General features: G+C 34.1%; 2 protein-coding genes across 2 annotated transcripts; one reads left to right on the forward strand and one right to left on the reverse strand.

Annotated features, from left to right (window-relative positions):
* Positions 1-1,704: 1,704 nt before the first annotated feature.
* LOC111313673 (Thioredoxin superfamily protein) lies at positions 1,705-2,540 on the reverse strand. The gene is made up of 2 exons (XM_022914337.2): positions 2,355-2,540; positions 1,705-2,148 (listed from the first exon to the last, which is right to left on the reverse strand). The coding sequence occupies exons 1-2, from the start codon at positions 2,497-2,499 to the stop codon at positions 1,889-1,891; spliced, it is 405 nt and encodes a 134-aa protein (XP_022770072.1). The 5' UTR covers positions 2,500-2,540; the 3' UTR covers positions 1,705-1,888.
* A 297-nt stretch (positions 2,541-2,837) lies between these two features.
* LOC111313669 (chaperone protein dnaJ GFA2, mitochondrial-like) lies at positions 2,838-10,606 on the forward strand. The gene is made up of 18 exons (XM_022914334.2): positions 2,838-3,171; positions 3,295-3,388; positions 3,635-3,709; positions 3,791-3,876; positions 4,830-4,913; positions 5,004-5,042; positions 5,312-5,401; positions 6,083-6,136; positions 6,228-6,315; positions 6,576-6,640; positions 6,758-6,832; positions 7,154-7,226; positions 7,814-7,905; positions 8,599-8,670; positions 8,895-8,951; positions 9,064-9,112; positions 9,901-9,967; positions 10,149-10,606. The coding sequence occupies exons 1-18, from the start codon at positions 3,085-3,087 to the stop codon at positions 10,240-10,242; spliced, it is 1,341 nt and encodes a 446-aa protein (XP_022770069.2). The 5' UTR covers positions 2,838-3,084; the 3' UTR covers positions 10,243-10,606.
* Positions 10,607-10,986: the final 380 nt, after the last annotated feature.

Here is a 10,986-nt window from a genome sequence, read left to right on the forward strand (position 1 = left end):
TAAGGAATCTTGACAAAATGTCCTTTACCATCACAAACAAATAGGGGGATGCTACGAGCCAGCGAGTTATTAGTTAGTCAAGAAAGTTGACTATTTCTGTTATTTCTGTTGCATGCGGTTATTGGTTAACTGGGTTAGTTACACGATCGCAAATGAGATACTAAAAAGGGGTTTGGTTGTGATTTTGGGATCATAACAACAATTCCAGAAAATTCTGAAACACTCTTTCTTTCAATATTTCTATCAACTCTGCTTTCTTCTTCTTCTAGAAATTCTAGATTTCTGGATTATTCAATTTACAGAGTCTGATAATTGAGCTCGATATTAGCTGCATCAGGGGACAATGGATCTTCTTGCTTCATACCTTTAGCACCAAAAAAATAACCCACCATGCCTCCATTAAGACCAAATGAGTAGCGGACAGAAACTTGGAAGGGGTGCCCAAGGCCTCGAGTATTTTGAAAGGAAAATCCCTATGCACAGAGTCAAAGGCCTTTCTTAGATCAATTTTCAAAGCACACCTGGAGAAATGTTCTTCATTTGAAAGCCCCCTACCAATTACCGGGCCAGTAGAACATTGCCTACAAGACTTCTCTCGATAAATGCGCTTTGATTCGGAGAAATGTACTGCAAGCATTTCTTACGTCGATTAGCAAAGATTTTATAAATGCCTTTATAAATTGTTGTACAATAAGCTATCGGTCTGAAGTCTGACATCCTGAGCTGCATTCGGGATCTTAGGGTTTGCTTTTTCAAATGATCGTGTTCAATCCTCGTTACTAGAAGTTTTTATGAAGGATAAAGAAATGGTGGGAAGAGATGAGTGCCTTGGAAGGGTAGTTTCCGATTTGAATAAGATTCCAACTAGAGTTCCACCCCACAGCCAATTGGCTCCTCAATGGTACAGACTAGATGATAGGTGTGAAGAAGGAAAGGTAAAGGGGAGAGGTGATACTTGCAGTTTGGATGGGTCCATTTGGATGGCACGGTGGAGCTGAGATTAAATGGGCGATTACGTTGATAACGGTGAATGTAAGATTAATTATTGTAGTAAAATTAAAATCAATTATATATATATAGTTTAAAAAAAAATTGAGATAAATAAATTATTAGATATATCATATTTGATAGTTTAAGATATATAATTATAATTATAGATCGTATATTCAAAATAATTTAAATAAATGATTACTAATAAGATTCAAATCCAAAATTTTTTGATTTAATGAAAATAATTTTAATCGATTGAATCAACCACTTGATTATTTATATATATATATATATATGCATTTGTACTAAAAGTCGTTAAATTATGATGAAAAAGATGAAAGGTCCTTAGAAACATTAACTAAAAGTTGGACGTAATAAAAAATTTTTAATTGTTTAATATTTATTAAATTATTAAATTCTTTTTAAATCAAACTATAATTTTGTTAATAAATAATAAATAATTATTTATTATTTTATTATATAATAAATTTTATTTATTAATTAATTTATAATATAATAATAAAATTTATTTTATATCAAATTAACAAAATTTATTTTGTACTTTTTGAATAAAAATAAAAAAGTCCAAACGAAGCCCCAGACACTGCCTCAATCTATGGAGAGAGTGACATTTTGAAAGCAACTTTAGTAATTTGAATTCACCAATATCTAGTGTGTAACTGCTAGGCAAAGCTCATAAAGGTAACAATGCTAGTAAGAAAAACGTATGATTTGATGAATGGATTGCAGGCCATAAAACACTGGTAGAGACTTGTTACTTTCATGGCGTTAAGTGATAATAATAGAGTAAGGAAATTGATAAAATATGAAGTTTATTTCGAAACTACCCTAAACCATCTTAAATTAATACTTAAAAGCAGTAGAGGGAGTGTAGCTTTTATTTGGTGGAGACAAGCGCATCGATTTTGTGTTCAAGGTGGGCTTCATGGTCCCCCAGTCGAGCTCTGATGGAATCATTCTCCCAATCCCAGTGAACCAAAGTTGGGACTCCAGTGAGCTTGAATGTTGAGTCTACCCGCCAAGGGTGCTGCGGATTCCTCCACGTTGGCCTGTCACCCACATATGCTCTCAGCAGTGCCACATCTTCTGCTAATGCATCCAGCTTCTTGTATATCACAGGTTCAGCTCTTATACAGTCTAAGAAAAAAATGGACCCAAATTATCTCAAAAACCATAGCCCAAATCATCCGCATAATTACTTTACTACTATTAGACCTAGTTGATAATAAGGTAAAATAAAAATCACATCATCAATTAACTCAAAAAACATAAACCCAGAAAGAAATACTAAAAGACAGGAACAGAGATCATATTAACAAAGAAGAAGTAATAAATGAAAGTACCAGGGCACCAACTGAGAGAGGTAGAAGGGTCTTTATCGGCCAAGAAGAGGATGAGATTGAATTTGTTGTTGGGTGCATCTGATCTGAATTTCTCAAAGATTCTGTCAAAGCTTGAAACGGTCGCATCCACCACCTTCACCGGCATTCTCTTCCTTCTATTTGTAGTTTGAGAGGATTAGTCGCAGTTGCAGCCCTACCTTTAAAAGGAGGTGGCAACACAAAATCTTGTGCTTTCTTTCGGCCCAATAATTTTATGTGCCTAAATTATCTATAGAACAGACAGAGAAAGGCCCTCGACTTTAGCTGAATTATTGAGAGAACCTAAGGCCCAAATAGAAACCAGAACCGTAAAAACTGTAGATTGGGCGATCCATAGCCAACATAGGGCTTAATTAGTCCACTTGCTGCACTGTGGTGGGTCTGGGCACTGCTCTTTTTTCTCAAAAAAATAAATACCCATTTCCTTTAAAGCTTTGCTGGCCTAGAACCTTCCAGCTATCCATTAATCAAATCAAATTTAGGGTTTTGTTAGGGTTTATTCTACTGATTCACGTCCCAAAGCCACAAGTCCAACTCTTTCTCTCTCTCTCTCTCTCTCTCTTTTAATTTACCATAAAAAATTTAGATTTGATTTCTTAGTACAGACAGAGGGAGGAAGAAATAATTATACAAAGATATAAATATAGATAAGGGCTAAAAGAAAGAAGAAAACCTGAGAGAGAGGTCGCAAATGGTTGGGTCAAATGGCATTACTCTTATTCAAAGCTTGGCTAGGCGCTCGCATTCCCTTTCTTCCAACATTTTCCAGCCAAATTCTGTACGCTCTCTTTTTCTAATTTTATCTAATTTCTTTTTGTTTATTTTTCTAATCTGATATATGAATAAATAAATGAATGAATGCAATCGGCTTTTCCTCTAATAATATTGTCTTCAATTGTAGATGTATAAGACTCTTATTGCTGGGGGTTTTAGGAGTTTCACTACCGGCCTTTGCAATCCAGTTAACGTTGTTAGAAATCACACTTCCCAATTTGGTAATCTACAATCTCCCTTTTTTCACTTTCTTTTCTTTCTTTTGCGCTTTCATTTTTTTTTTTAATCTTGCCACGCATCAGAGTATCTTTTAACCCTTTTCTGGCATGTCTAGTTGGTTTCCAATGCTTTGACACCATTTCTTCTTAAATAAACAGAGAATCAAGACCATACTTTTTGTATGCTGTGTTGATTTTTTTTTTTTTTCCCTTCTTTCTGAGTATCGAATTGCATGCTTGTCAATGCAGCTAAAACTAGAAACAGCTTGATTTTGGGACTTTTAAATGCAAACTTGGGTGCAACACGATCAATTCATGGCACTGGTATTCTACAAGTTTCTTTTTCTCCATTTCCTGTTTTTTCCTTATATTAATCTTTCTGGGATATTAATCTTTCTGGTTCAGCTATCATGTCTGCTAGGGATTATTACGATGTACTTGGTGTAAACAAGAATGCTACTGCACCTGAAATAAAGAAAGCTTATTTTGGGGTAAGTTTCGTTGTGCATCATATGTAGTTATCTTTCTGTCAGCCGCCAGCATGCATTGACGTTCGTGTTCGTGTTTGTGTTTGTTTTTCCTTAAAACTTTTTTTATATAAACATTCTTTTTTAAAATATTTTAATATTGATTAATGACTCAAACTTCATTATGCTTGTTCACAAACTAAGTATTTAAGTGCATTTTCCAATTTTGATTTCAAATTTTTTAAAAAATATTGTTTATTATTGATTAATGATTCCAGTGTCACCAAGATATATTATCTAATTACATGTTCAATGGTAACGGAATTTTCCTCATTGATGAGTCAGCAAACTACCTTAAGGTTCGAGAATTATGATAATAAAGATATTATTTGATCATGAACCTTACCTAATTAAAAAAACGTAAACAAATTCTACTTACTAGTTGCCCTTTGTCTTCTTATAGACATTTTATCAACTAGTTTGCAGTGCATGTTCACAAACCAAATTAAATGCAGAGAGAAAGAGAGAGAGATTCAGAGCTTACCTCACAAGAAGAGGTTGTGATGGTGGAGATAAAGAACTTTGGCATTGTGGTTTTTGGTTGATAGGTGTTGCCATAAAAATGGCGGGCATGGTGGGTTATGGGTTTAGTGAAAATAGTGTTTGATTCTTTGAAAGTGTTAGAAGAAGGGGCAAAAAAAAATTGGGTCAGTCACATTGGTACTTGGTTTGCTTGTTTCAATTTTTTTTTTTCTTAATTTGGGTCAAGTCGAGTAACCTGTGGCCTGAGATGAAATGCTATTGACCCATGAAACGAGAACCAAATCCAATCTGTGCTAACTTTTACCTTGACCAGACCCACATTAGCGGGTATGGTCTCAGGCTTACTCCACTCATGTTGCACCCCTAGTGTTACTTCCAAATTCTATCACTTCTTATCACTGTTTCTTGATTCAAATTTTCCTTTTATTCTATAGCTTGCAAAAAAGCTCCATCCAGATGTCAATAAAGATGATCCTGAAGCTGAGAAAAAATTTCAAGAAGTTTCCAAGGCCTATGAGGTAAGTTTCTCATCTGGGATTGTTTACCTATTTTCTTGGTTAATTTCCCTTGATGCTGAAGGGAATCACATTTTGTTTGTTCTATTGTAGGTTTTAAAAGATGAGAACAAGCGTGCAGAGTATGATCAGGTGTGGTAAAATTTATTCATTTATCCTTTTCATAATAATATTTGTCAAGTGGAAATGTATCACTACCTTTCTTCTATTACTCATTACATTAAGCAGGGAAGGGTAGATGAGAAATGTCATTTTCCTGCTCAACCTATATGTACATTCTTAAATTTATATCTGCAAGTGGATGTTCTTGCTTCTAAACTGTTTCCTGAATATTTATGTACAAAATACCTTTTTCCCATATTTTGTCATGCTGACCTTAGGTATGTGCAAAATTTTTATAGGTTGGTCATGAAGCATTTGAGCAGCAGCAAAATACTAGCGGCTTTAATGAGGCGGATTTTAATCCATTCAAATTCAGCAACCTTCATGATGTAATTTGGTTCTTTTAAGCATTTCTGGTCTGTTTTTTATTACATTCATTCAAGGATATTCTTTGTTAATGAACTTTAAGCTTCTTGCACCGTTTTATCATTGATAACATTCAGTTAGACTTGCTTGTTTTATGGTGCTCGGTTCTAAGAAGAGCAAGTTTTTGAGCATTTGGATTCCAGAAATTTGAGATATGATAATATGAGATGCCCCATCTTGTAGAAGAGATTACTAATGTTTTGTGCAAATTCAGCAGATCTTAAGAGTGAGTTGTGAGAGTTAGTCAAATAAATGTTTGTTTAGTTTTAGTGCAGGTGCTAGTTTGGTACAATTAGTATTTTCCAATGAAAAGACTTCTCATTAACTGTAATTCTATCTGACAGTCAAATACTGTCAATGTCAGTAGAGAAATGGACATATATTTGCTGCCTTTCTCATAGTGTTATTGATATTTGAGGTGTCAGTGACTGGTACCTGGTTGATTACTGATGCTTGGATACTGGTATCTGTATTTGATCTGGGGCTCACCACACTTGTTAACACTGAGCATCATGATGTGATGTTCCTTGCATGTGAATATGGTTGCCGGAGGAATGAATGTGCTTATCTGTAGGCTTGTGGTTCTTTTTGTATTTCTTGTTTTCATTCCTCTAATACCATATTTTTATTTGCATATCGGCCAGATATTCAACATTCAGGATATATTCAAAAATACAATTGGTGGCGAAGATATCAAGGTTTTCATCAGTTCCTAACTTTGTGTTGATGATTATGTTTTTGCTCTATTTTGTTTTTCTGACTTGTCACATATGGTTTGCCATGCCTTAGATTGCGATTGAACTATCATTTATGGAAGCTGTTCAGGGATGCACCAAAACAGTGACATTCCAAGCTCCAGTGCTTTGTCAAGCTTGTGGTATGCCTTATCTTTCCCCTTAAATAATGCTTTTCTTTTTTTTTTTTTTTCCTCAGGTAAGCTCTTTCTGCTTGCTAAAATCTTCTGAGGTTTCATGATTTTTTTTTCTTTCGGGAGCAAAAAAGCAAAAATACTCTTGGATGCAAAAGCAAACAATATTTTTGAAAGATAATAGATAAAATATATATTTTAATTACCAAATACATAAGCCTTAGTTAATAAGCTTAATTGGTCTCAAGTTATTTTCTCCTTATTTTCAGGTGGAGAAGGTGTTCCTCCTGGTGTGAAACCTGAAAGATGCCGGTATTGTGGAGGCTCAGGCATGGTTAGTTTACTGGAATAGAGTCATGCAAGCCCACATAATTGAGGAGATACTCCTAATGATAAACATAAGGGAATTAGTTTATCTCCTTGTTAACTTATGGTTTTACTATTGTCTCAGATATCTATCAACAAGGGTTTTATGAGTATTCGTTCTACTTGTCCTCATTGTAGTGGAACTGGTCAGTTTGTATCGGTACGTTATACATCCACGATATTTCACTTTTAATGAATCTTTTCTTAGTTGGTCATGATCGGTTTGCTGTTGTTGCTTTTTGTTGTCTTTATTTGCAGTTTTTTCAACTTGATCTTTTTCCTCATGATTAACAGAAGTAATTAATTTTCTCATGAATGTGGATTTTGTGATGATTTCTTTTGTTTATTAATAAGCAACTAATGTTGTTTATTAGTTCATGCTTTTATCATGAAGAATTTGTTTTATATGATTTTAGTTTCTTCCAGTTTGAACTTTGTTTTAGAATTGTCATTTGAGATCTCTTACTTTTGCTGTCACCAGAAACTTTGCAAGTCATGCAATGGAGATAGGTTAGTGAAAGGACCAAAAACGGTCAAATTGGACATAATGCCAGGTATTTTACAAAGTTAAAGGTCTATTTGGTGGTTGCTTTGCTAATGGTTTAACCTGTCATGTCCTGCATTATATAATGCATGATAAATGGGTCTGTTGAGTTTCCTGTTCTACTGACATTAATTTACGATATCTGAGTGTATGTGTTTCTTTAAAAGCTGAAAATTCTTACAGGGAATTGAAGGCATTGAAACTTGTATCTAATGAGTAGTTGGGCAAAATATAAACTTATACATATCGCCTTGGTAGTTTTCGAAACAATTTCTTATCTCCTTTGAGTTTTCTTATTTCTCATTTTGTACTATAGAGTTGGGAACTAGAGAAAATAGTGTCAAGTTAACTTTCTTCATGTTTCATTCACCTTTTTCCTGCTTGTTGACTATAACAGCGATTGGCCAAAAAAAAAAGTTGATTATAACAGTGCATCGAACAATCAAATTTTCTTTTTAAATGTCAGAACTAAAACAACAAAGTGGTGTTTCTATGATCCTTTTTCAATGATTAAAGTTGTATCCATTATCAAAGACATGGTTTTCTAGTGTTTTGTGTTTATCATATGATTGACTCAAAGTTATGTTCCTTCTTCAGGAGTGGATAACAATGAAACATTGAAGGTTTATGGAAGTGGTGGAGCAGATCCTGATAGAAATCATCCTGGGGATCTTTATGTTACCATAAAGGTAACTTGTTCAGGGCCTGTCTAATATCTCGACAGTTTGCATGCCTTTCAATGAATTATTTATAATCTCAGTATACTTGTTTAAAGAATGGTGCACTTATAAAGGAAGCAGTGGTAGGGATCATTATTTTAGAATTATGCTTAAATGTTTACTGAGAAGAACAGTGATTGAATGTGGCACAACAATAGTAAGCCTCAGTGAATGAAATTAAGGGATTGCATTGGTTAGAATCTGGTTATTCTTTCATACTGGAGGCAATATTAAAGTAGTGAATATATGGTGGTGTTGGTGGTAATAGGTGTTAGTACTCAAAGATTTGGAGGCAAAGCCAAAAAATGCTGTGTGCTGCAGGTGTTCATTTCAGTGGAAATAGTTAGTTGCGATAGCAAATTATGGATTCAAATTAATCTACAATTATTAACCCTCATTGCTGTTGTGTATTGTTTCTATTTAGGAATTTAATCTAATAGATGAGTGCCCGTTTTCTTCCTTTGTACCTTAGTTTGCAGAATTGTTTCAAAATTGCAAATAGTCCAACGCTTTACGCGTGAGCCAAATTTACCTTGCCTTTGTCTTTGTTAGTCAACTGTTCTTGGTCTTTACCCTTCCAGTTCACAACAGCCTAGTATCTTTATTTCATCATTGCTTAAAGAAAATTTTCAGTTTCTTGATTAATTACATTTTTATTTGCAGGTCCGACAAGACCCAGTTTTTCGTAGAGAAGGTGCCAACATTCATGTAGATGCTGTTTTGAGTGTTATTCAGGTAGAATTGGAATTCAATATTTTTCAAGCTATCAAGAGGCTCATATGTTGAGGTTTTGAGCAATGTCTTTATTTGATAGCTCAATAAAATCCCTTGCCTTCGATTGTTTCAGTTATTTAGATATTCATATGGTGCAAATTAGCTTATATCATTGTGCATTCCTTTTATTTACAATCCTTATATCTGATTTACCAGAGTTAATTTGATTGCTTTCCTTTTTGCAGGCAATCTTGGGAGGAACTATCCAAGTCCCAACTCTTACTGGTGATGTCGTGCTCAAGGTTTGTTGGAAATTGTGTATGATTGATGTAAAACATAGAAACTGATCTTTCTTAATTTCTTGTACTTGAACTGAATGCTTATTTTGTCACTAATGTTGTTTCCTATCTGCAGGTCCGCCCTGGCACTCAACCTGGCCAGAAGGTAGTTCTGAAGAATAAAGGTAAAATACTAGGGAAAATGCTTCTTTTGTTGGTTTAAGTTTGTGTATATGGTGAACATACCCTTTTGTGGCCCGATTGGTTCATGGAATAATCGGTTACCCTCGTTAATGAGATTGGCCTCAAAGATCTGGGGAATAAGATAGATAGCTATAATTGATTTCTTTTTTTAAGTTTGTATCAACAAAAAAAAAAAAAAAAATTCAATGATCTTTCATGCATTCATTTGGTTGATAATAGGAATCTTACCCACCTTTAGCATTTTCTGAAAATGCCTTCATCATAAACATAAAGGGCATCATTCATAAAAATAAGTGTAATCATATTTTGTTTTGGCAAAGGGAGGATCCGAACCCCCATCTTTGAGTAGGGGATACATTCACCCATCACTTAAGCCAAATGCTAGGGTATACTTGTATTCATTTTTCATATATCCAAAACTGTTTTTATAGATCTGAACGTATAAAATTATTTAGTTTTATCTTTTCATATTTGAAAGCCAAAGATAAAAAATTCACCTTTTTTTTTTATTTTCCTTATAGTCTACTTTTTTTTTTGTATTTTAGTTGATTTTATTGGTAAATAAAATGAGGAAAATTTCATCAAGAAATAGAAGCTATGTTATTTAATTTTATTGATAAACAAAATGAGGAGAATTTCTTTTTTATGTTTATATAAGCATGTTATTTGAATTCCTCATCCCCTCCATTTCTTTTGTCTCCCTGTTTGTCTTGATGTTAGTTTGTTTTCTTGTGGTTTGAGCTGTCAGAATTTCTTTTTATTTTTTCAGGGATTAAAACACGGAACTCTTACACGTTTGGTGACCAATATGTGCATTTCAATGTTAGCATCCCAAAGTAAGTCTTCTATTTCAAATATTGTTCCATGAAGGAGAATGTTTCTAATATATTTATGATGCACCTCTCATCTGCTCTTGAGCATATGCACATTTGAAAGTAAATTACTCCTTGATTTATGGGCTTTCCTTAAAATGTAAACCAGAACAAACTAATCGATGGTTGGAAACTTTTTGCACAGGAATCTGACCCCAAGACAACGTGAATTAATTGAAGAGTTTGCTAGAGAAGAGCAAGGTGAATATGATAAGCGTGCTGCTGGGGCATCTGGTTGAAGAAGAGACCAGAATGGCTTTCATTTTTTATAATCAATCCAAAGTTATCTTGGTGACAAAGAAGAGGCATAAAGATGAGAAATTGGATTATTAGTAATAACTCATGTTTTGGACGTTTTGTACAAGTAAATTTTAGATTGCATTAACTTTTATTTACTTGTGTAAGGTATTTAAGTTTTTTTCACTTGCAGATGACATTGATCCATCATTTTGCAACCAACGGTGGTATTATATATAATACATGTAGGTGTAAGTATAATATAGTTGCTACACGACGCCACTGTTGTATTGTGGCAGATTTGACTGGTTTGCTGAAATTTTTTAATAGCATTGATAGAGATCCAGGGAGAAATGGTTGAGTTAATTTCCATGCTTTTATGAGGTAGGTTACATTCTGAAGCCTGATCTTTTTCTTTTTTTTTTTCCTCTTAGTTCCTGTTACCTTCTGATTTCCAGTAATGCAAGGAGAAACCCTAAACCCTGAACTTTGAAGTTTAAGTGGCAATAACAATATCTCTTTTCAGCCTTTCGTAGTATTGGGTTTGATGGTATATGTTTTCTGTAGTATAACACGAAGTATAGAATGGTAATGAAACATAAAAATAGAATAAGACGAAGATAGAGCGCTGGCGGCTTTTTATTAGAACTCCAGCAACTTTCAGAGCAGGGAAGAAAAAGTATAACATGGAGATCTCAAGAGTGATGCCTCTAATAGATTTTGTTCCCCCCGAGACTTTTGACCTC

This window comes from Durio zibethinus, chromosome 23 (assembly GCF_047325235.1).
Source record: "Durio zibethinus cultivar Kanyao isolate XHJ-2024 chromosome 23, ASM4732523v1, whole genome shotgun sequence".
Classification (NCBI taxonomy): Eukaryota; Viridiplantae; Streptophyta; class Magnoliopsida; order Malvales; family Malvaceae; genus Durio; species Durio zibethinus.

What these genes read in the sequence shown, in the direction of transcription:
- LOC111313673 (XM_022914337.2), bottom strand. Translation starts at nt 2,499, where the DNA reads ATGCCGGTGAAGGTGGTGGATGCGACCGTTTCAAGCTTTGACAGAATC. An exon ending in CTCTCTCAGTTGGTGCCCTG is followed by an intron (nt 2,149 to 2,354) that starts GTACTTTCATTT and finishes TTTTTTTCTTAG; the next exon opens with ACTGTATAAGAGCTGAACCT.
- LOC111313669 (XM_022914334.2), top strand. Translation starts at nt 3,085, where the DNA reads ATGGTTGGGTCAAATGGCATTACTCTTATTCAAAGCTTGGCTAGGCGC. An exon ending in AGCGTGCAGAGTATGATCAG is followed by an intron (nt 5,043 to 5,311) that starts GTGTGGTAAAAT and finishes AAATTTTTATAG; the next exon opens with GTTGGTCATGAAGCATTTGA. An exon ending in TTCAATGTTAGCATCCCAAA is followed by an intron (nt 9,968 to 10,148) that starts GTAAGTCTTCTA and finishes CTTTTTGCACAG; the next exon opens with GAATCTGACCCCAAGACAAC.